Source organism: Chenopodium quinoa, unplaced genomic scaffold (assembly GCF_001683475.1).
Source record: "Chenopodium quinoa cultivar QQ74 unplaced genomic scaffold, ASM168347v1, whole genome shotgun sequence".
Lineage (NCBI taxonomy): Eukaryota > Viridiplantae > Streptophyta > Magnoliopsida > Caryophyllales > Amaranthaceae > Chenopodium > Chenopodium quinoa.
The window spans coordinates 7,223,726-7,247,454 of NW_018743292.1; the positions used below are offsets into that span (position 1 = coordinate 7,223,726).

General features: G+C 33.4%; 4 protein-coding genes across 8 annotated transcripts; 3 read left to right on the top strand and 1 right to left on the bottom strand.

The window, feature by feature from the left end:
• Positions 1–5,296: 5,296 nt before the first annotated feature.
• Positions 5,297–9,702, top strand: LOC110736756. Of its 4 annotated transcripts, none has more exons than XM_021917055.1 (8): positions 5,297–5,377; positions 6,276–6,626; positions 6,748–6,922; positions 7,471–7,651; positions 7,742–7,825; positions 8,031–8,138; positions 8,519–8,785; positions 9,393–9,702. In XM_021917055.1, exons 4-8 carry the CDS (start codon positions 7,574–7,576, stop codon positions 9,504–9,506), a joined length of 651 nt encoding a protein of 216 aa, XP_021772747.1. In that variant the 5' UTR covers positions 5,297–5,377; positions 6,276–6,626; positions 6,748–6,922; positions 7,471–7,573; the 3' UTR covers positions 9,507–9,702. The 4 variants fall into 4 exon arrangements, with proteins under 4 accessions (XP_021772747.1, XP_021772745.1, XP_021772748.1 ...); XM_021917053.1 differs by having other exon boundaries at positions 6,276–6,611; XM_021917056.1 differs by having other exon boundaries at positions 6,276–6,611; positions 9,399–9,702.
• Positions 9,703–11,154: 1,452 nt separating this feature from the next.
• On the top strand, positions 11,155–12,002 carry LOC110736039 (pathogenesis-related protein PRB1-3-like). The gene has a single exon (XM_021916196.1). The coding sequence runs from the start codon at positions 11,183–11,185 to the stop codon at positions 11,708–11,710; it is 528 nt and encodes a 175-aa protein (XP_021771888.1). The 5' UTR covers positions 11,155–11,182; the 3' UTR covers positions 11,711–12,002.
• A 1,759-nt stretch (positions 12,003–13,761) lies between these two features.
• Positions 13,762–22,991, top strand: LOC110736757. 2 transcript variants are annotated; one of them, XM_021917058.1, is made up of 6 exons: positions 13,762–14,400; positions 15,306–15,356; positions 16,579–16,712; positions 17,550–17,650; positions 17,749–17,915; positions 20,499–20,584. In XM_021917058.1, the coding sequence occupies exons 1-5, from the start codon at positions 13,942–13,944 to the stop codon at positions 17,901–17,903; spliced, it is 900 nt and encodes a 299-aa protein (XP_021772750.1). In that variant the 5' UTR covers positions 13,762–13,941; the 3' UTR covers positions 17,904–17,915; positions 20,499–20,584. The 2 variants fall into 2 exon arrangements, with proteins under 2 accessions (XP_021772750.1, XP_021772749.1); XM_021917057.1 differs by lacking the exon at positions 20,499–20,584 and adding an exon at positions 22,636–22,991 and having other exon boundaries at positions 13,768–14,400.
• Positions 19,651–21,930, bottom strand: LOC110736758 (bidirectional sugar transporter NEC1-like). Its single transcript, XM_021917059.1, has 6 exons — positions 21,810–21,930; positions 21,618–21,654; positions 21,314–21,524; positions 20,534–20,695; positions 20,305–20,424; positions 19,651–20,189 (listed from the first exon to the last, which is right to left on the bottom strand). Exons 1-6 carry the CDS (start codon positions 21,856–21,858, stop codon positions 20,007–20,009), a joined length of 762 nt encoding a protein of 253 aa, XP_021772751.1. The 5' UTR covers positions 21,859–21,930; the 3' UTR covers positions 19,651–20,006.
• Positions 22,992–23,729: the final 738 nt, after the last annotated feature.

A 23,729-nucleotide genomic window follows, 5' to 3' on the forward strand; every position in this document is an offset into this window, starting at 1 on the left:
AAGTTATGCAAGTTCACATATGTATCGCAATATATCTACAACATACTATGAAATTTCCTAGCTAGAAGTAATTCTCACCATGAACAATGATAATTCCAAAATGAACTTGCACAAATAATGTTGTGTCTTAAATCTTAATCTATTTAATGATGGCCCTAAGAAACAATGATGGTGAAAACAAATCCTTGTTCTTCTCCCTCCATCTTCTATTTCCTTTTTGTCATGAGAAATAATGATAATGGTATAAAAACAAAGCAAGACATTTTTAGCACGATTTGTCTATGTGTAGCTTTAAACATCATTATTTTCCGTTATAATTCTACTTATTCAAAAATTGTATGTGTTTGGATTTATCTATAAAATGTATTCTAAATAGGAGTATAGCCTGTCCATTGTTGATATAAGCAAAGATTGTCAAGGCGGGATAAAATATAATGCTCCCTCCGCTTCCGAAAATTCGTCTCACTTGGCATTTGCGCGGTTTCCGATGGACATCTTTGACCGTGAATATCTTTGGCTATGTATGAGTAAAAATTACAAAAAATTGATATTTGAACATGTTATTATAAGGTGAATCTAATAAGGTTCCACATGCTAATTTATTTTATTGTATAAGTCATAAACTATGGTCAAACTTATTTTATTTTGACCACATGAATAGTAAGTGAGTCGAACTTTCAGAAACGAAGGTAGTACAATAAATGTTTAAGGCCTTGTTCTTTTAAGCTTGTGGGCAGAGCAGATTTCAGCATTATTATTGTTATTATTATTATTATTACTATATTTAAATATTAGTTATTATTATTAAAAATTAATTATTAAAATTATTTAGTATTAAATATTATTATTATTATTATTACATATTATTATTATCTTTAAATGTTAGTTATTATAATTAAATAATAATTATTAATTTTAAACAGAGTATAGCGGATTTCAGCAAAGTAAAACAAGACTCAACAGAACAGAGCAGAACAGCTCAAAAGAACAGGATATAAGTGTAAAGATGAACGCTTTAAACATTAAAATTACACAACTCGTCAACTCCCCAGTAGAAAAGTGATTAACTTTTGGTCCAATTTTAACCTCTCCTAAAAATGACTTCATGACCGTCGAGTTTTCTTAATCACAATCAATTATTCCCACATAATTACAATTCCTAGGATCTTAGTGAGGAATCCCTAATTAAGAAGAATAAACATGCCAATATTATTTGTGAGAACTTGATTATCTATGATAATAAAAATAATACTAATATTAGAAAAATAAACAAGAAAGACAGGGCATAGATTTCACTAAGAAAAAGCTGACCAAAAGACCAAAAAAGACTCCACCTCGTAGAATGAAATGCTCCCCTAAAAAAAGCAATAATTGACCTTTTCTAATTTTATTTTATTTTATTCTTTGTTTTGGGTTTGATGTCTTTCAGATTTCAGAAACGTACTACACTTAACTTTGACCGTCATTCTCCACCGTCAGATCACCGTCAACCGGGCACGTGCTTCTCTTATTCGACGGAGAATGATTGACTGCTTTTCTTACGGACATTTTGCTAACGTTTTAGTCAAACAACCTGTTTCAAAAGTCAACTTCGTCTACTCCATTCAAATTAGTCGGTAAAGAGAATTATCAGCTAATTTGTAAGTAAAACATTAGCAATGACTCCTTCCGTTTTTAAATACTTCCTCTAACTCTACATGTTGTATTATTTATTCGTTTTATTTTGATTAATGTTTGTGATTTATACATAAGGAAAAATATAGTTTTGTGGGTACTTGTTGGAATCGTTTCAATGAATAGATTATTAATTTTCAATTATTAAAATTTATTCTTATTGATAATTAAAGATATTACTGATCAAAAATTACCCTCGGCATACATGCCCATGAAAAATGAAACAAATAATTAAAAATGGAGAGAGTACAAATTAGTTATTTGACATTTTATATGTCCAAGTAAAATACTACAAATTAGTTATTTATAGTATAAGAAAATCAGGGTACTTATTCAGTTATTTGTCATCTTATATGTCCAGGTAACAAAATAATTATAAATTATTAGTTGATTTTACTTTAATTGTTAGTTTGTACCTTATTGACAGTTCACACTATTCACTACTCTGTACTTAACTTTGATCATTATTTATAATATATATGAATTACTACCTCTGTTACTCACTTGTTATATATACACAATTTAAGAAATTATTGAAAAATGTGAGTGGGTGTAAGATAAAATAAGAAAAAAAAAAAAGTAAAAAGATGAGTTTGTATAAGAAAAAGGTAAATAAAGTAAGAGAAAGAGAGTGTGAAAAGGTGTAATTAGTGCGGGATTAAATAAGTAAGATGGTAAAAGGAGTATGCTATAAATAGAATAAAGTTTAGTAAGTAATGTAAAAGAATAGCGTAGAACAAAAAGTGGATTAAAAAAAAAAAGTAAAAAAGAACGAAGGGAGTATACAGTAAGATATAAATTCATTTTGAATGTTGTTAGATCTCTCTCAAGTCTCAACATATAGTTTTAAAATGTCGTTTAAAAAAAAAAAAAACTTTACTAGTTCAATTCAAGATATTAATAATTATTTCCTCAAAAAGATATCAATGACATAATACTAAAACAGATATCAGGAATGACACGTGTCATTTTCTGGTGCTATTTTTTCCCTCGAAAACTCCCCTTCCCCTTTTAGCAAAAAATATTTTATTTTTGGAATATTTGTATAATATAACTATAAAAATATTATTCTAACTCATTTTTAACTATAGAAAAGTGAGCCACTGACCTGGTTCAGGTACAAGGACTACAAGATACTATCATTACCGCCTATATATCTTTTATACGGAGCATTATTGAATTTTGCCCAAAAAGTAATAATAAAATTAATTCATATAATTGATATTAAGGAAATTACTCAAAACATCACTTTTATAATAAATGTTGTGTTCGACAACTATATCATACTCTCTGTCCCTATTTTATTGCCCCATTTGACTTTTCACGGTCTCCAAGAAATGTGTTAAAATGTTTATATCTTCATTTTTATACACGTAAAATTATGAAAAGTTGATATTAATAAATTTACATTAAGATGAATTGAACAAAATCCCACTCGACTATTTTATTTCTTGTAGAATAACAGGAATTAATGGTCAAACTTTGACTCAAATTTTGACAATGAGGCAAAAATTAGGGAAGGAGGGAGTATGTTTAATTGTAGGGAAAAAGTGAAATATCAATCAATTTTTTGTTATTATGTAATTAAATAAATTAATATCTTAGTAACACAAAAAAATATATTATCTTTTGTTGAAACATGTGATTGAGATAATAAATTCATTACATTCAACATTATAAATAAGATGCATAGTAAAAGACATGTCGGACATAGTGACAAGTGACATCTTCTTGTGTATCCTTTTTTTCGATAAATAGCTATCATCTAGAAATAAACTTTTCAGGCAATAAACAAACAACAATTAAACCATAATTATTGGATAGCTTCAAACACATTTTTATATAATAACAAAGAGCAACGATATCATGTAGAGCATCGATTCTTAAGTAGGAAATATACTATTAATAATATAGGTTAGTGTTGCCTAATTGTTGATTATTGTCTTTAATGATCCGAGTAGTATTTATTTTTATCGAAATTATTTTATTGGATATAAAGGTGATATATTATTTGTAATTTATATATTTACATGTATGTTGTGCTAATAGTTTTACTGTAAATTTTATATAAATAAGTCTTTAGTCATATAGTCACAAGATTGTATAGTTTTATCGGGAATAATATGCATCATTTATGTAATATAATATTCACTGCTTTCAAATATTTTCAATAGAACTAATCAACAATAATTTTTTATTCTCAATTGCAGTTTTAATAATTTTTGCCTTATTGTTTTATATTTCTATTTGCGTTGCATTTGTTTATTCTACCTGAGTTGTCTCATTTTTATATTATATCACAACTAATTATGAGAAAGAGATTATTACTATCGTGCATCGCACGGGCACTAATCTAGTCAATAATTATAATTGTGAATCAACAAACGTGTACAATCAAAGCAAAACTATTAAAAAAAATCGAGAAATTATGTATTTTTCGTTTTTAATTATTTTGACTAGTATTAGGGGATGCTTGGTATTAATATTGAAGTTGAAATTAAAAAGGAAACAATTAAGAGTGGGAAATTAATCAGTGTTATTTAACACTTTTCCTTTTCATTTGTTTGTTTTAACCATGAAAATGAATTATTAAAATCTAACTCTCTTTCTTTTCGTTAAAGGAGGGTAAGGGTAGTTATTTCCTTAGTTATCCCTATCCCTACCTTATTAAAAGTTTTACATAACTTTTATGAATAGTGCAAGGGCATTTATATCCCTAAAAATTTTATTTTACATATTTGCCCCCATTTGATTTAAAAAGTCTTAAAATTATCTCCTTTAATTCCCTAAATTGATTTAAAAAGTTATTTATTATTTATAGCCTTTTTTTACTCTCTCCATCTAGTTATTATTAGATATTTATATTTCTAGATCGAACTCAATATCTTTTTACCGTTCAGTCGCTACATCAAAGTAGCACAACTAAAGTTTTAAACATTGCATAACTACATTAAAAAGTTATGTTTATTTATTATTTAAAGCCTTTCTTTACTCTCTCCATTTAATTATTATTAGACATTTATATTTCTAGATCGAACTCAATATCTTTTTACCGTTCAGTCACTACATCAAAGCAACCCAACTAAAGTTTTGACCATTGCATAACTACACAACATCAATCCAATACATTTATCATCTATATATGCAAATAGTTTTAAGAAAAATATTAAGCAACAGGCATAGAGCATAAAGACTATCGGTAATAATTCTTCTCAAAAGACTAGCCATACCACGCACGTCGTGCGTGTTAGAACCCCTAGTTAGACAGATAAGTAGCTAAGTAGAAATATAATGCTAATTGTTATCAAAACCTTCCAACTAAATCTTGATAACTGTAATGATTTAATTCTGTTTCTAACTAAAAAAAATCACATTTATCAAACATTCTCAAGTTATTGGCAAGTGGGCTTTGTATGTAGTTGGACATTTGGACCACACCTTGTAAGAAAGCCCACTTGCCCAACATTATGAACCAAGTGCCCAAGTCGTTGGTTTATGACTATATGAGTGATGAGCCACATTGTCATCCTGTTTTATGTTGATTGAAGTCCAAATTGTTATTTGAAATGGGCTAAATTGTTTGCCTGCCTGACCCGACCCGTATTCAGGTCTAGAAGAAACGGACAGAGAAATTGCGTTGTCTTTGTTCTATCTCTGGTAAAATTCACAAGCATCCAAGAAGATGGTTTGCTGACTTAATTTGGTAATTTTCTCTCTTCTAAAGCATAAACATAGTACTTATTTGTTATTATTATGGTTTTATTTGCATAACTATTGTTGTTTTGCATCTTTAGACATGAAAGAGTATATGTCAAACTATATGATTTTTTCTGTGTAGTTTGATTGTTTGGGGAATTGGGGTGATTTCATTTAACTAATTTCTTATGTTTGAGTAAGAACAACAAGTTTTACTCTTCCCGGGAAGTTCATGTAATAATCTGAATTATGGGGTCTAGTTTAAGTATAGTTTGCTAAGTTTAGTGTTTTAGTCTTGGGAATGTTTACCCATGTATTCTCTTGTGGAGAAGTTTGGATTCAAACCCGACAACGATGGCTCGCTGTATGAATTTATCTAATATATTTTGCGTTTCGGTTTTGGGGTATTAACGTATAATCAAGATAAATTGTGTGAAAGATCATGAATGACCTTTGTGCATGATGATGTGATTCAATTTGGACAGGATGATTAGTTTCTATGTAAATATGGTTACCAATTCTGGACATAGTCTGATGCCTGAACCATGGTAATTGTTGTGGGCATAAAATTCATACATAGAAACTTAGAAGACTCTATGTGATAATTATGGATGCTCAATGCTGCTTTGTTTCACTCGTTGATAAAAATCTTTAACTCTAAACCATTCCTTGTGTGTGACAAGACTGACGGCATTGTTAAAGATTTAAAATGATGTTCAACATTTAAAGATGTTCCTGAACATATGCAATTCAGAATTACTGGAAACTAAATGCTATGTGAGGTTATGTTGCTTAATTAGGGACCTTTAGTCTTTAGTCTGCATTCAAAATAATCCTAAGTTGATAAAAGATTAGCAGCCAGATAATAGGATTGGTCAGATGCTAATGTCAACTTTACTTCTCAGGTGCTTGGTGATTGAATTCGGCGACTTTGTTAATGGCTTACATAGCTCCGCATAAACGGTTGTCAAAGAACCAAGAGGGCCCCCCTCCTAAGCCCGTGCTTCCCAACTTCAAGAAGAGTCTTGATATAAACTCATCAAGATCAAGTTCTGATAAGAGGAGGGAAAAGTTTAACACATATGCAAAGAACATCGTTTATGCTAGTCACTCTATATCAAGATGGCTGGCAATTCCATCAATGGATGACGTGCAGCTTTCATCTTCATTAAGCTTGGCACCTGTTAACTTTCAATCTACAGAGTTTAAACCTGGAGAGAAATTTTTCAGTCTAGTTAACGGTCAGTCACAACAAGGTTTCTTTCTTTCAATCTGCAATAACCTTTCCTGTTTCCCCCTCCTAGATTTCCACAACATTTAGATACTTCAGGCTTAAGTATGCTTTGCATTATGTAAATTTTCATTTAATCATGTTAGAGAGCCATGACACTAAGAGCTGTTACTTGGAGCATACGTGGGAATCGGTTGCTGAAACCGTACATGCAGATCTGCTTTCAGCTTTTCAGAATGTAAGAAATGAATTGGTGGATCAAAATCTGGAAAAATCCAAGACAGCTATTGTTGCTCGATTTGGCAAAGTGCTTTTTCGTCGGTAATAGTCATTCTGTTTCTTACTCTCACTAATTGTGTTCTTGTTGCCTTGATGTTCGCTATTCTTCTTACTTTTACCTTTCTTTTGGGATGTGAATTGTTCAGATGGCTGAAGTTGCCTAAATGGTTAATATTCTTTTGGAATTTCTATTTTGTACTCGTGTATTGGAATATTTATCGAAATGTGGGTAAGCATTTAGTGTGTCTTTTTTATAGTGGCAAGTGCAAGTGAGTTTGCTTGTTTTCCATTAACTTACTGCAATAATTTTAAAGACATTTTATAATTTCTGTTAGTTTCTTGGTTAACCTTTGAGGAAAAATAGGTTCGTTTGTGTCTTTAAGATCTGGCCTATAAACCTCTATTCATAAAAAATGATAAACATAATGTTGTCATCTCTGCCATGTGCACATGTCATATCTTTTCTATTAATTGGATTTAATTCAGAGAGAAGCACCATGATGTTCTCTGTGAAGGATTTGAGCAGCAAAACCTTCCTGGTGATGCTGAATCTGAAGATTTATGGGTTTGAAATATATCTTGTGGTGCAGGAATCCTTCATGCAACCTAGATCTGGTCAAGGAAAACTCGGTTTCTGAATCCTGTGTAAAGCAGGTGAAAAGAATGTTCTATACTAACGTACCTGCAGAATAAATGAAACACATTAAAGAGGCAGTTTTGCCAGAGCTCAGTGTTCATTTTAAGGAAGAAAAAGACGTATATCGTGTAAAGGTATCTGCTGAATTTTCAATATTGTTCTTGTATCCACTAGTATGACATGGCACTTGTTTTGGTTAAAATCTTATTTAATTTGTTGTTCAGCTTGCTGATGCCAAACGACCGGATTCAATCGTATCTTGCAAATGCAGAGTTCATAAAGATGAAAAGAAACTTGAACTTTACAAGGCAAGTGCTTAAATTTTAACTGTTCAAAGCACGAGTTAGGTAGAATGGCTTCTCTTACTCTAAACCCATTTCTTGATGGCAGCTTCACTTTGTACTGGGGTTGTAGTTTATGTATACCATGTTATTTTGGAATTTTACCCCACTCTATATGATTAGTCTATGCTTTTGGCTTCCCAGCTTTGACTTTCGGGTTTCTGGTTTGTAGATTGAGTTAAACCCAGTACGACATCTAATTGTTGATATGTCTTGCCTTGCAAGTAATGTGGACCTAAGGTTGGCTCTCTGCACAAAGAAGACCCTAACAGCTCTCCAGGTAAGTTGCTGCGGTATCTACTTTGTAATTATTGATTAGGTGTGTGCTCTTGGTGCTTACAGGATTTGTGCCTTTTTGGCTACTGTTTTCCATTAAACTAGTTCTTGTCATTAAATGATGTTCTTGTCATATCTTTGGAGCTACCTTTCAGTTTTCCCTACAATGCATGAGTTTAATCATACCAATATAGACTTGAAATAATTATGTTAAATAATTATACATTGCATAATCATTGGAATTTTTTTCACTTAAGGGCATGTTGGATTGTTGGTTAGTGTTTCTAACTTTTCATGACTGCATTCTGCTGTTTATTATCTATTATTCGAATTATGTATTTGGGCTGTTACAAACTCTATTGCTTTGTATCATGCATTGTCTAGGAAGAAGAGGTGCAAGAAATAAAAAATCTTATAAGCTCGGCAATATTCGACCCAAATGTGAAGGGTGGTCTTAGGTGGTCTCTTGGGAAAAGCAAGTCTGGAGGTCAGTACAGCGTTGTTAACGTGTGGCATGCCAAGACTGAAACTTATCGTAACTCATCTATAAGGTTTAAATTGAGAGAGGCTGATCGCTATGATTTCCTTACTTCAACGGGTGAAGTTACAAGGGAAATTGTTATGCGGCTAACACAGATGGAGAACCTGCTGGTAAGACCTGTTTCTTTTAAAACAATTTTTCGGATTTGAAACTTTATCATGTTAAAGCGTACAAATTAATGATTATAACTATTGAAAAACAAAGAAGAAACTCCTTAATATTTCAAAGCTATGTTGGATGCAAAATCTTACTCCCTCCGTCCCTAAAAGAATGACTCTTTTGGCCAAATTTAAGTCCCAAAATGTTCATCCCATTTGCATATAAATACCCTCCAATTTGCAATAATATTTGTGCAAAATTAACTTCTCCATACAAATTTTGCTTTTTCTATGTACTTTTATTACTTTTTCTCTCTACTTTTTTGCAAATCCCATGTAAATTTCCCTTTTTTATGTACTTTTATTAGATTCCCCATACACTCTTGTACTTCCAAGTTAAGTTTCTTAATACCCGTGAAAACTCCCCAACAGGGTCGTTCTTTTAGAGACGGAGGGAGTATCTATTAGGTGATGTATATGATGTTGTGAATGATAGTTACTGCCTCATTGTGTTAGTCTGGTCCTTTGGTTTGTGTCTTTGCTGCATTTACGGTAAACTAGGCTGTTCTTTTTAAGGAAAAAAAATTAGAATCACGCATTTACGTACAATGATTTCCAGGAGCAGGGAAATGAAGCTAATAGTGTCATGGCTGTGCTTGAAGATGTGCTGAAATTGATTCTGAACCACTTCCTAGCTAGGGAAGGCAGTCTGGTCTCCTGCAGTGAATCGTAATAGACTAAGTTATACTTCTTGTTTCACTGAATTGATTCGGAACACTTCCTAGCATGGGAGGGCAGTCTGGTCTCCTGCAGTGAATCGTGAAATACCAACTAATATCTTGTCTTCTCGTGTACTCTACTGCTTGTCTGCTCGCTTGTATTATTCTTATATTTCTTCAGTTCCTCAATACTTGCAATACTTGTGTTTATACGTGGTTTATGAAATTTTGTTAGTAGTAGTACGTGGAAATGATTAAATCAATGTGCAAGTGGACCTAATGAGAGTTTTTATAAATGGTGCATAGGAGAGAAAAACAATAAAGAATTAGTGCTAATGGGGTTAGTATGAGAGGGGAAAAAAAATAGCGACAAGATCCCTTGTCAAAATAGAAATTGTTGCAAGTATTTAGAAACAACTGAAACAGACAAGTGTTGTGACTTGTGAGTATTTAAGAATGCAATCTCTTCGTAATTTGCAATTTCGCATTACACATTATACACATCGCATGTGAAGCGACAAGATCCTTCATCTACATCTACGGCAGCCTGAAGAAAAGTGTATCTTGACACTTAAAAAGTTGGAGGGTATGCATGTTATCCTTACTTCAAGGTGCTGAAACTATTACATACTCGTATTTTGTTACTCAAGAAACCAGATGAAGTAAACCATTTACTCTTATCATAAATGTCAACTCAAGTTTTTGCGTGCCATAAAGTCAATTTATTGATCTCAGTCTAAGCTAGTCCTTGTAATTTAATCAATTTTTCGTTTGTAACCTTCTCATCCTTTCTACTCCAAATCTAAGTTGAAGAATACATTTATTAAGATCTTGGTTGACTTTGTAAAGATGCTCTATTCTTTACTAAAAGTATGTAAAATTTTAGGGAAAATTAAGTTTATCCAATACCCACCATATAAAAATGAGGTTACCATTGAGCAATGAAGTTAATAAGGGTTACTAAATGGGATATGAACCATATGTGAGCAATGAGGTTAATAAGGGTTACTAAAAGCTATATAAACAATAATACATAAACGAGGATTTATAACCGTTATGCCCCGAATTTTGTTTTGAAAAAATTACTTTAAATTTAAATAATATTTTGAAAACATTATCTTAAATTTAAAATAAATTCAAAAAATGGGAAAAAATATATGGGAATTAAAAGAGAGATGTAGTAGTATACATGTAAATATTAGTCTGTGTAATTGCTTAACTGGTTTTAAATCTAGCAAATTACTCGTATCATTTATGGAATCAACACCCATTACAAATATGGAATCAACAACCATTACAAATTAAATTGTAATTTATTGTGTAATTACTTAGAAGTTACATTCTAGAGAAAATTAAATACGAAGGTTACACATATGAGATTTTTTAGAGTGATGAAACATAGAGTGACATTTAAGGGTGACACATAGCAATGACATGTCACTAAATCATATTGATGCAACAGTGACACATGACATTACCACGTTGACCCTTGTGTTTTAATAATATTATAGATTATAGATGGACATTCTCATGCACATTACTCAGCAAAGAACTTAAGCCTACAATTAAATACAGTAATTCAAATCAACTATCTTTGAAAACAATGTTCCTATTAAGTTTATGCAACTTTTCTGGATTCTATATAAGACTCTACATCAAATCCAAATAATTCATATTATTCATTAACCAAATGCTTAAAATGGCAAAAACTTTGCAAATCCTAAGCACACTCTTTCTATCCATCTCAATTATAATCATCCTGATCCAAGTCAAACCTGCTAAAGCAAGGATTAACACGACAGAATTCATAAACGAGGTCCTAGAAGGGCATAATGCTGCAAGAAAAGCAGTAGGGGTCGCACCTCTGAAGTGGGAAAATTTGCTTGCAAAATATGCACAGATATACTCGTCTAGGCAGAGGCGAAAGGACTGCAAACTGATCCATTCTACCAGTCCATTCGGGGAAAATTTGTTCTGGGGTTCAGGGAAACGATGGACAGCAAAGGATGCAGTCACAGCATGGGTGGATGAGAAGCAATGGTTTGACTATAGCAGCAACAGCTGTAGTAGTGGATATGATTGTGGACACTACACCCAGGTTGTTTGGAAGCAAACCATATTGGTCGGATGCTCCAAGATTATATGTGACAGCGGCGATTCATTCATAACCTGCGAGTACTATCCTGCAGGAAATTATGTAGGGGAAAAGCCGTACTAGAATCATAATTTACTTGCCTAATGTCAGTGTCTTCGATTACTCCGAATGAGGAGCTTTATGTTTCCAGTAATACCTTAAATTTGATAGTGATATTATGTTTGTGCCTTAATAATTTGTATTAGCATATGTTGGGTAATCAGTGATAGAGGCTGATACAAATCAGACCCTCAGAGAGTTGTTCCTATTTTCTGAAGTTCCTTCAGAGTGCTGTCAGAAATAGGAGTAACAAAAGAGTCCTGATTAAACAATCAGCAATAATAATATTTCATATTTTGCTCTTTTTAGAATGGAATTTAATATTTTTCAAGGAAAATGTTTTCCATCAAAACAAGCAGAGACTAAAATAGTTTATTTCTGCATACTTTAAGATTTGGTTAGAGAGTGTGGAGTTGTTTGATTTGCCCTTCAGAGTACTTTGCTAATTTGCTGCTACCAAATGAACCACCTACTCTAAGCCCTTATTGATGTGCTTTATAAAGTCGGATAATCCACAGGAACACATCACCTGTGCAAAGGGGGCTGCCAACCCGCCATACGAGTATACGACAATACCTTAGGACTAGACCACACTGGCTTTGACAATTCTAAGGTCTTCACTTACATTAGAAATTCCCCTAGTGAGGAGAGCTTCCTAATGTTTAATTTTTCTTAGCTTTTCAAAAAATAAAAAAATAAAAAAATTCTAAGGTTTTAACTCTCTCTAAAAAGTCCTCTTGTCTTGTTAGCTAATGCATATACTTGACTATTCACATCTCTAATTACTTATTATTATGAATTACGGAGAATGAAAATTTGATAACAAAATGCTTATCATACATTTATACTTTTGATTGTAGGCTTGTAATGTTATGTTTCTTTCACGTTACAAAAAATACTTTGTATACGCTTAAAATCTAATCAATAATTGTTTCGTACACCCGGAAGAATATCACCCTATGAATAAAAGAACATTACCTATAAATAAAAGAACACTACATATAAATAAAAGAATATTGCCTATAAATAAAAGAACATTACATATAAATAAAAAAAAACATTACTTATAAATAAAAAAATCGTAGTTTTAATAATTTATTATACATTACAAACGAACATAGAGTACATCAAAAAGAACTTTACATATAAAATACAGAACATTACATACAATAAAAGAACATAACTTAAAAATAAAATAACATTACATATAAATATAAAAGAACATTATCTTTCTGAAAAAAAATGTTACATATAAATAATGGAAAAATGCTACTACCCAAACCCATGGAAGAAGATGATGAACAACAATGATAGTGCCAAAAATTCAAACAATCAAGTAATTTCATGATAATAAAGCTTTATATGAACAACAAACATTATCACAAAACACAAAATATATGTAAAAATAACAAGCAAAGAGAGAGTTCACTATTGAAGCACAACCTAGGGTTTCATAATCATAAGTAGAACAAAGATGAACAAAGAAAGAGAAGTCATACCTCAAATGAGTAGAAAACCATTGTAAAGTGAATTAATAGTGGAAATCAAACAAGTTGAACACTCAATTGCAAGTTTTTTAGCCAAAATAAAAAAATACCCAAAATTCTCAAATCATGAAAAATCCGAAAATTTGGTTGTGAAATTCGGACTTTGGAGTGTAAAATCTAGTATAAATGTGTTTGTGAGTGATGAATTAAGCAAATAAAAACTATAAAAATCAAGAAATAAAATGGAAGAAGAAGTTATAGGGAGAGAGAGAAAGTATTGAAGAGAGAGAAAATGAATGGGTGAAATGAACATTACATTACGTATAAAAAAAAGAACATTACATATAAATGAGGCTTCATAAAAAAAAACATTACATATAAATAAAAGAACATTAAATTTGTCCCAATGTTCTTTTATTTATATGTAATGTACTTCCGGGTATGGTACACCCCCCTCTTCCATACTATTTTCGGAGTTTATTTTACATACTCGGAAGGTAGGTTACACGGTAGCCCACCTTGTGGCAAGATGAGATACTCGTGGTTGTTTAGAATTTGTTTGTGTGGGTCCGTTTCCGCTAAGTCTTATAATTTTAGCGGATTCTGATTTATATTAATAAAATGCTGCCTAACGTTTTCTAAAATAAAATAAAATAAATAAATAATAATAAATCTAATTAAACATATTGTCAGTTTGTAATTATAAATTTGGGTGAAGAAAGTTAGAACACTGTAATGTAGGTGTCCAAAGCTTCCATTACCATTTTCATGGCTGCAAAAACCAGTCGGCCATGGCAGCCCTTCACAGCTCTTAGAAAACACACACTCTCTTTCTCTCTCCAAATTACCATCATGAAATCTCCATTACAACTACCCTCAAATCTTTCCACCCCCACTATCTCTCTCCTTCTTCCCCATCACTTCACTTTCACAACCTCAATTTCTCCTTCAAATTCCACCCTATTCCTTAAACCTCGCACAATTTCCCCCCTTCATTCCTCCAATCGTCGCAATTTACAAACACTTTGTTATTTAAATTCATCAACTCAATTCAAAATTCCCATTTCAATCACTCAGAAATTACAAGTGCAACAATTTGACTCCGAAAATCGATCTGAATTTGTTGAAATTAAGAACCCTAATGTTCCGCCTTTCGTCTCATCGTGGCGTTTGAAGTTCAGTTTGAGTGACCAAGCTTTCTTCCTATTAACATTTATCGCTTGCACGGTAATTCAATTGCTTATTTCTGCTTTAAATTTTACAGACTTATACAGCTTGTTCTATGTTGTTCTTCGTTAGTTCTGTTGATTTTTCAGCAATGAGTTGCCTGCTTTTAGAATAGTGTTAGTTTACATGGAATGTTAATGGATTTAGGCTTTTAATTTAGTGTTGGTTACTGAATGTGTATCGCTTTTGCATGCCTATTTCACGTATCAATTGGTGTTATAAATGTTTGATTTATGCTTAGTATATTGATTTTATTATTTTCCTTGAAACTATAGTAATGTTGCATTGATGTTTTCCTAAAAAAAATAAAATTGTTTTGATATCATAGAAAGAAAGATAATAGTGCATTGTATTTTAAGTGCCAAATAATGTGGAGTAAGAAATGTTAGTTTAGTGGACAGATAATATAGAGACGAGGGAGTATTTGTTTGGGAGTTGATCCATGAATACATGATTCCATATAAGCTCCGGCGATTTTTAATTGGGGATATAATACATCTGTGCCTCAAATTTTTAATTAGTATGTAAGGAGAAATCGGTGGTTCATATAATGATGATCAATGTATTGAGCTTAAATGGATATAGACAATGTACATGGATTTAGCTGATTAAAACGAAAGGGGGAGAGGCTGTATATTTTCTCGGCCAAATAGTGTCCTGAATATACTCCTTAGAAAACGAGTAGAATGTCAAAAAACAAAATGAAGAGCAGAAAGTTCAGGTGAGGGGGCCCTAAACATATATTTAGGACATCTTAAATGGTAAAATTAGGTTTTTGTTTCTGAATTGAGGAATTAGTCATCTGACGGTTTATCCATGGTTTTGTACTCCACTCTCTTATATGACTGAAGTCAAATACCATCTATATATTTCTATTACTTATATTGATTACCTTTGGATTGCAGACTTCTGTGGCATTTGTCAGCTTTGTTGCTGCAGCTGTTCCTACCTTGTATGTAAGTCCTCAAAACAATTTTTGCTTTATCAAGTGTAGTCAAGTGAAATAAATTGTGCCTAATAATCCTGTTTGACACATGCTTTGACTACCATCAGCTAAGACCTGCATACACATGCTTGTCTAGTTGTCATCATCCCCTCTTTCCCCTTTAGCTGCCATCAGCTAAGACCTATTCATTAGAAGATGCGTCTGACCTGGATTTGAGGGATGCTCCTTTGATGCTCAAATCAGTACCTATTTGAAAAACATAATTGTTCATTGATGTGATTGTAAAGGAGAAAAATATGCAAACATGCATCACTTTGTAAAGTGTTCCCCAGCTCAAGTAGGTTATTAGACAAAAGCTTCTGCTATAGATGATCTACATTCATTCCCCACTTTTTTTTTTTTCCCTCTCTTCTTCCCTTTAAGGTGTTGGGGGCCTGGATCTTGTCCAATGGTTGCAGAAATAGTGCTGATGAAGTGTAACTGTCTTCAACAAAAAAAGGCTTAGCACATGGACACCTTGCTATTCAAACTTTGTAAAGTTCTCAGTTGTCAGCTTTTGAGAACATTATATATAACTGAGGCAATATAGTTGGAGGGGGGGGGGGCATAAGGAGGCAAAGCAGAGTGTCTAACACTGATTGATTAGACTGCTTATTTGAGTAATTGAGTTATGCAGGTATTAGTGTACTATATTGAACCTAAGATTATTTCTGTTTATATACATCTGAAAATAATTACTACCTCCGTTACATATTATTTGCAACTTAATTTGGAGGGTGCACAAACTACTAGGCAAAATTTGTTTGTCAGTGTAAATAGTGAGAGAAAAATATGGATGGATGTGATGAGGAGAGAGAGAAAGAGAAATGACAACCTAAAAAGGAAAGAAAACATTTGTTGCAAACAATTTGTATCATCTATTTTTGGAAAAAGTCGCAAATAATATGAAACGGAGGTAGTATTTACTTACATTAAAATATTCCAACTTTCACCGGATCTGGTCTATCTGGAACAATTTATTAAAATTTGCTTGTTCAGAAACACAATAAAGTGTGTGCTTAGCTAAATGTCTGAATTTAAATAAGTGACATTGAATTATCAATTATGTAATCTCTATTGTTAATTAGATAAGTGACATTGAATTATCAATTCAGACATCAAGCTATCCATTATGTAATCTCTATTAGCAGAGGAATTATGTAAATGTCTGACTACTGCTTGTCATGTATTAGGCTATGGGAAGAGCTGCTAATTCTTTTGCAAAGCTAGCAGACACTGCTCGAGAGGAGCTGCCCAGTACAATGGCAGCTATTAGACTTTCAGGCATCGAAATCAGTGACCTTACTGTGGAACTGAATGACTTGAGGTAAATAAAGTAGAGTTACTCCACTTTCATGGTTGTTAACTTTCTTTTCACCTTCTCAGATTATGCCTCTTGAGGTGCGTTCTAATTGCAAAGGATGTGGCACTACAAGCTCTAGTGTTGATAAAGGAAATGCTTTTTCTGTTTTGGTTTTGTCTCTGTGTGTGTACTTGGGAAGAGGGGGGGGGGGGGGGAGGATTTACTATGTTAGTGAGATTGAACTAAATAGTTTACTTTTCATGTGCTAAGATTTTCATAATTGCTGAAACTCTCTATATTCAAGAGTGAGATCTGCAAGCTGATAATTGCTCTTTCAGTGAAATCTGCAAACTCTCTATGGTTTGAAATTTATTTATTTATTTATTTTTTTTTTTCATTTGATTCTTGTGCTTCTCTTATGGAGTAAAAAAGTTTTCATGTGCTGTAAACTGTAAGATTTTGGATTTTTTTTTTTTTTTTTTTTTTTGGTGGTACTGTTATCCTACTTCTAAATTCTGCAGAGTAATTTATGCAGTTCTAAAGCTGTTGGGGAGAGAGACAGATAATTTTATTAGTGTACCTGGCATAAATGTTTATTTTCTGCCAAAACTTTTCATCTTCAATTAAATGCTCAACCTTTCATGTTTTCTTGTTTAATTGCAATTAAGTGTTTAAATTCACCTTAAACTCCTGTAGTTTTGTCATATTAATAAATGTAACATGTAAGTATTGAGACTATTGACGTAAGAGTGTTCGAAGTTTGGAACATCTTGGCTTATAATCTTTGCTATACACTTGTAGATTGTGGCCAAAATCTGTTTGAAATCCCAGATAAATTATCACTGTGGTTCATGTTTTCAGCCAAGAGATATCAGAGGGAGTCAATAAATCCGCACAAGCAGTTCAAGCAGCCAAACATGGAATGCAGCAGATTGGCTCTATTGCTCGTGATCAGACTATGTGTATGTTACAAGTATACTTTGGTTGCTTACCTAAAATATTGAGTGACTTCTTCATCCTAACTGAATTCCTTATAATGCTCTGCTCGGCTGCTATGCAGCAATGATTGAGGAGAGAGCGAACCTTCCTGCCATCTCATTTCAACCTGTTGTATCTGGCGCTGCAAAGAAGACCTCCCGTGCTGTTGGCCATGCTACAAGAACTTTAATGAATTTAATTTCTAGAGGAGAGTCCATTGCGGAAAACAACGAATGATCCAGCTGACAGGTTTGAAATTTGAGGAGCCTTGTGAGTTAATAATTTAATTTCCTGTTTGTGCATGCTTTGTGGTGCCTTCAACTACCGTCTTGAATTCTGGAGGATATGATGAGATGATAATCAAACCAGACATGAGCAAAAAATTTGTATTAGGCTTAATGGAAAATGCAGCTACTTGTTTGATAATGCTCACTAGAACGTTGATCTGCTGTAATGACTTGGCTAGTTTTGCAGAATCTAGTTTGAAAAGTTGTATCTAAGAAACCTCCCTCATTAGTGAAAATTACAGTAGTCACACATGACTCTCTCTCTCTCTCCTTTGTTCTTCTTTCACTGTAATGCGGGGGGTTTGAGCCTTATAACCTTCTTTTGTCCTAGATCAAGGTTATGGATATGATATTCTCGTGCATTCTGCCTTCATTAATTTGGAAGGCAGGATTCAGCAGATTAAAAATAAAGTTGTCTTTTTGACAACTTGTTTGTCTCTCAAAGAATCTTGGAAGAAAGAAGGGGATGAGAGGGAAGAATGAAATAAAGGAATAGAAAGCTATCATTTGCTTGTAACCTGGAAATAGTTTCAGAGTTACAAAAAAAAAAAGGAAAAATTGTCAAAAATAATACACATTTTGAGTGATCTGCCAAAAACAAGTCAATCTTTTGATTATTTCTAAATAATACAAACTTTGGGAAGTATCCGCTTTAAGTGAGATATTTTACCTGGAACCTAAATAACCGGTTAACATTTTTTATTTTTTTTATGAATTCATTTAAGAATTTAATCAACTCCTAATTAAAGCTTTAATCATAGTTAATTAACAATTAAAATTAATATCATTAAAAAAAAAAAAAAACACCCCTCCCCCTCTTCCCCCACCAACAGCTCCCCTCCCCCACTCCCGGCAGCACCAACCCAGCAACCCAGCTGGCCCGCCGCCCATTCCTACCTGCTGTCACCGTTGTCGTCGCCCTCCCTCTCCCTCGAACCACCATCACCGAAACTCCATCCCCTTCCCCTCGAACCACCATCAACGAAATCCCTCTCCATCCCCATGAAAAACCCACGAAACCCTTTCCCCCACCCCATAAACCCACGAATGTCACTGATATGTTTGGCTGAACACTACTAAGGTTTGCCTGAACCTAATTGATTTGCAAATTGCTCTGATTGCTCTGTTCTTGCGGCAGTAGGGGAAGCTATTGCGGACTTGCGGTTGTTGGATTGTTGTGCGGCGTGTGGTGAGCGGTGATTGAGGGCTGCTGTTGATATATTGTTGCGGCAGTCCAGTGGTCGCTTCAGTTGTGGGTTGGTGTTGCGAGGAAATACTTGGCAAGGTGATGGAAGTGTTGTGGGCGAGAGATGGCTGGTGGAGTGAGGCAGGGGAAATGGTTGTTGCGTGTGGGAGTTGTGCGTGTGGGCTGTAGTGGTTAATTGGTGATGGTAAGTGTAGCTGTTGCTTGGCGCAGGGGAGGGGAGGGGGGCTGGGACGCCGACAGGGGTTCGACGGAGGGCCAGGTGCCGGGAAAAGGGGATGTTGGCAGGGAAGCAAAGGGGTGGCTGGTAGGGGAGGGTTGGTTTTTTTTTTTTTAAAAATAATTATATAATAATAGTGATAATAAATATTAATTTATATCTTTATAAAAATTAAAAACATTAAATAAAATAAATAAAATCAAATTAAATTGTCAAACCAATAGAATAAGACACGTGTCCCATATACCTACTAATCAAATCACCAACCAGTTATAACCTGTTTAAATCGGATATTCCCCAAAGTTTGTATTATTCAGAAATAATCAAAAGATTGACTTGTTTTTGGTGGATTGCTCACAGTTTGTATTATTTTTGACAATTTTTCCACAAAAAAAAAAAAAGAAAAAAAAGTGCTTTTCCTTGTTTTTCTCCTTCCCACCCCGCCCTGAATATAGAGTACAGTAAGTTGAATCACTATTATTGTTATTTTTTAATATTATTTTACAAGAACTACATCATTATCTACCATGGATAGTCTCAACTCTTCATATAGATAGGTACTAGTTGATTTCCCGAAACCCCAGATCTCAACGGAGAGTTAACAGTTCACCCTAGTTGAAAAGGATACACTATACTATCTGCAGTTCAATTGGTTGGTTGTCCTTGACGACATCATCCACTGGATCTAACTTTGAATCTCTGTTTGTTTCGTCATGAATGGAATCCTGTTCTATCTTTTTGATGCAGTATTTGTAGACGATGTAGAGGGTCATCTGAATCATTCCTAGGAAAAATCCCAATATATTTGGTCCCTGTTTAACATGATGATTAGCTTCTATGTATCACAAAAGAACATTATTTTAGGAAACTTGTACCAAATAATGAAGGAAAGATAAATTTAATAAAGAAATGATTGTAGGTACTTACTGCGATGAAATAGTCTTTGAGGAAAAATCCATAGAAGAACCACATAGTGGCGTTAAGGGTGAGGGCTAAGGAGAGAGAAATAGGCATGAACTCCACGCTTCTTGTTCTAATTACTTGCCTCTGATATATGATCAAGTGTTGGTGACACAATATTCAGTTTAGATGATCATATGATATGTTTTTAACATGCTTAGGAATCTGAAGAAATGGATTTTGTTTTTCTACTTACCATGACACTCAGTGGAGCAGCGAACACAGCAAGGTTGATAGCTGCATTTATCCAGCCTACAATAGTAATTCTCTTGGAACCTTTTGCAAGAAAAGTTGTGAGCAGCATGACTAAGCTGCATACTCCCAGGTTAAATAGAACTATAAGCTTCAATGTGAAATTCTGCAGAATGTCAAAAAATGGATTATTAAAGTTCTAAACAACAGATGCAACTGGCATCAAACTATTTAACAAACTCCTGTAAGTGACTTAGTGCTAAAATTATGGCTTTAAAGCAATGGAAACTTTGTTTAGAATCACATAGGGTTACTTGGATAGGTAATTGACAAATGCAGAAGAGTAGGAGCCAAAATTCCCCCAAAACAAGACTGATTTAGCTCCTCGCCTTGGCCTGGGCAACACCGGTTTTACAAATTGGGAAGCTGAAGAGGTAAATTAGGAGGGGGAGGGGGGAGGAGTTGTGGAAAGGGCGATATAGTAATTACTTTTCTGCACTATGTTTTTTCCTACATGTTGATTTACATACTTGTGCTGCTTTTTTTTTTTTTTTTTTTTTTTTTAATTTTTTTTTTACACAAAAGCGTTCTGTCTGAGTTATTACATGTACCGAAAAATCAATATGGCATAGTATATTGAGGCTCAGGGGTCACATGAAAGCGACTATTACTCTCCTGGGTCTTTTGTGGGTGATCAAGGAACAGTGCAGTTTTTTCTAATTGTAATTAAAAGTTGACTCTGACTTCTAATGAGGGTGAAAAATGAGTGAAGCAGAAGATATACCTTTGTCTGTTTTGGTGCATATACTAGAAATATCACCAGGTAAATAACCTCTATAAAGCATCCAAAACTATTAATAGTGATGAGCAGAAATCCATCCGGCTTGAGGGAGCCATAATATAATAGCATCATTGCACTGAACAGCGCCACGGCATAGGGCAGTGACTTGTATCCTTCAGATGATTTCCTTTTGTAAATCCTGTAGAACGTTGGCCTGTAAAAGAGAGATAAAGCAAGGGTGAGACTTTAGAGAGCCTACTGAAGAAGTTGCTGGAATTGAGTTATTCGTAAATTCAGAATGACTAACAGGGGTGAAAGGAACACTCCAACTGAGACAATATTTCCTGAGGTGAAACAAAGAAAATCATGATTAGTATCAGTTTATACACGAGCATGGCTGTAAACAAAACCCAGAAGGGGAAAGCAATTCAGAAATCTTTTCCCCCTCTGCCATTTAACAACAGCTGTGAGAAAATTTTGAAGCTTTATATATATATACCTAAGATGCCAAATATGACTGCAAGTGTGTGAACCGTCATAGTCGGCATTTTAAGGGTTTGAAGCTCTTTGAGGCTATAATATCTTTTGCTCTCAAAGACTTAAGAAACTATCTCACAGCGTTGGCTTATATATACATAGGACAATGTTAGGCCACAATGATGACTTTGCACTGAATAATTCATTTGAAACATGTTACAAAATTTGGTAATAAGGTAGGCAAAATCAGGAAAATAAACAGTCTCTTGTTAAAAAAAATTGATTATAATTTCTATCTAATTAGGTAGCAGGATGTAATTAGTAGACAAGCACTCTAAGGGGCGAGATGGAAGATGTAATGTACTAATGTCAGCAATCTGTGAACAAATGTGTAACAAATTTTCAAAATTAGTGCATGTCTAAAACTCAATTTATCTGTTGCTGTTTTGCTACTAAGCTGAAAATGTTCTTATTAATTGGTTATGAAAATTGACAAGTATGCATAATTGATGCTGCGTGTAGAAGATACTACTCGTTAATGTTTGTACTTAGTTCATTCGCTATTATGTTGGAAGCTGTATCAGTTTTGCCTTGGTCATTGGTATCTCCTTAAAGACATAGCAGTAATCTTTGCTATACTTTACTGTTAGGGAATAAAATTTTGTTTTGATTATTTGATTAATAAAATATTTTATATCTTAAGTATACCTTTGATTGTGTTCTTAATTTCTTATCATATTCATGTATGCATTTCCTCTTCTTCACCTTTAGCCAAATTATTTAGATTGCATAAAAGTTTTGTATCATTCAATTTTTCTGCTGCGCTTATGCTGTCTTGAACTTCACAGAATCTCTGACCGCCGAGTCAATTCCCAAATATAAAGATAGTATTGGCATCTCAGTACATGTTAATGAGTCTGCTCTAACCTGCTCTGTGATGAAGGGCCAGAAGAGGGTATTGAGATGCAAATGAAAACCACGGGGATGGTAATGCAGGTAATTTAAGGAATGACCAATTATATCTGCAATGAAATTCTATGTACTTCTTTTTAGATGTATATTTACTTGAGAAGTATGCATTGTTCAAGCAATCTAAGGTTTTTCTTATTATCTGTTTGTGTACCATATATCTTTTGTGTTGCACATACGATGATCTACATTATGATTTCTGTTGGAAATCTAGTTTTGATCAGTTAAAGCTTTTCACCTTTGGCTTGCAATGCTATCGAATTTTGGGGTACAGTATTTCGTAAATTATTAAATGATGATGCCAAGGCAAAGTGGAAGTGTTTAGATGTCTTGTTTGATTATCTGAAAGTGACTGACAAACTAGGGATGTTATAAAATGCATAAGTTATTTTGTGAAGGGAAGGAAATAAATTGAGTTTCTGTACAAAGATGTTTTGTTAATTAAAATTTCCTGCAACTACTTCAAAAGATTTGTACTATGAGGCATTTATTCTGACTATTAAATGCAACGTCAGACGTGGCTGCGTGGCAGTCAATTATGTTCTGATTAGGGTGAGATAGTCAATTATGTTCTGATTAGGGTGAGATAGTGCAAATTTTCTTAATTTTGCCCTCTCATGTGTTGAAAAAAAAATTAAAAAAAAATCCTAATCTTTGTATTCTAGTACTACAACAGGTAATATTTTCATGGTATCCTGAGCATTGTTAGAGTTACCTTATAAAGCGAGGCATTTATTTTACATTGCAAGTATCTTACGCACTTAGCTGAAGGAGTCTAATGTCCTAAATTTGTGAGGTTGTTAGACATATCATCATGTATAGTCAGCTTTACTATTCACATTTTCGTGTATAGTTTTCATGCCATAAACAGAGACAGAACCTCACAATCTATCTACCAGAAGTAGTAAAAAACCGAAAATTTGGCCTATTCTGTTAAAAATATCTACGTAGTGTTAATTTATCATCTTCTTTT

Coding starts and splice junctions, on each gene's coding strand:
- LOC110736758 (XM_021917059.1), bottom strand. CDS start 21,858: ATGCCGACTATGACGGTTCACACACTTGCAGTCATATTTGGCATCTTA. Junction 20,696..21,313: donor ATGCACCAAAACAGACAAAG/GTATATCTTCTG, acceptor GACATTCTGCAG/AATTTCACATTGAAGCTTAT. Junction 20,425..20,533: donor CTGCTCCACTGAGTGTCATG/GTAAGTAGAAAA, acceptor ATCATATATCAG/AGGCAAGTAATTAGAACAAG.
- LOC110736756 (XM_021917054.1), top strand. CDS start 7,574: ATGAAACACATTAAAGAGGCAGTTTTGCCAGAGCTCAGTGTTCATTTT. Junction 8,139..8,518: donor AGACCCTAACAGCTCTCCAG/GTAAGTTGCTGC, acceptor TGCATTGTCTAG/GAAGAAGAGGTGCAAGAAAT. Junction 8,786..9,392: donor CACAGATGGAGAACCTGCTG/GTAAGACCTGTT, acceptor AATGATTTCCAG/GAGCAGGGAAATGAAGCTAA.
- LOC110736039 (XM_021916196.1), top strand. CDS start 11,183: ATGCTTAAAATGGCAAAAACTTTGCAAATCCTAAGCACACTCTTTCTA.
- LOC110736757 (XM_021917058.1), top strand. CDS start 13,942: ATGGCTGCAAAAACCAGTCGGCCATGGCAGCCCTTCACAGCTCTTAGA. Junction 14,401..15,305: donor TAACATTTATCGCTTGCACG/GTAATTCAATTG, acceptor TTTGGATTGCAG/ACTTCTGTGGCATTTGTCAG. Junction 15,357..16,578: donor CAGCTGTTCCTACCTTGTAT/GTAAGTCCTCAA, acceptor GTCATGTATTAG/GCTATGGGAAGAGCTGCTAA.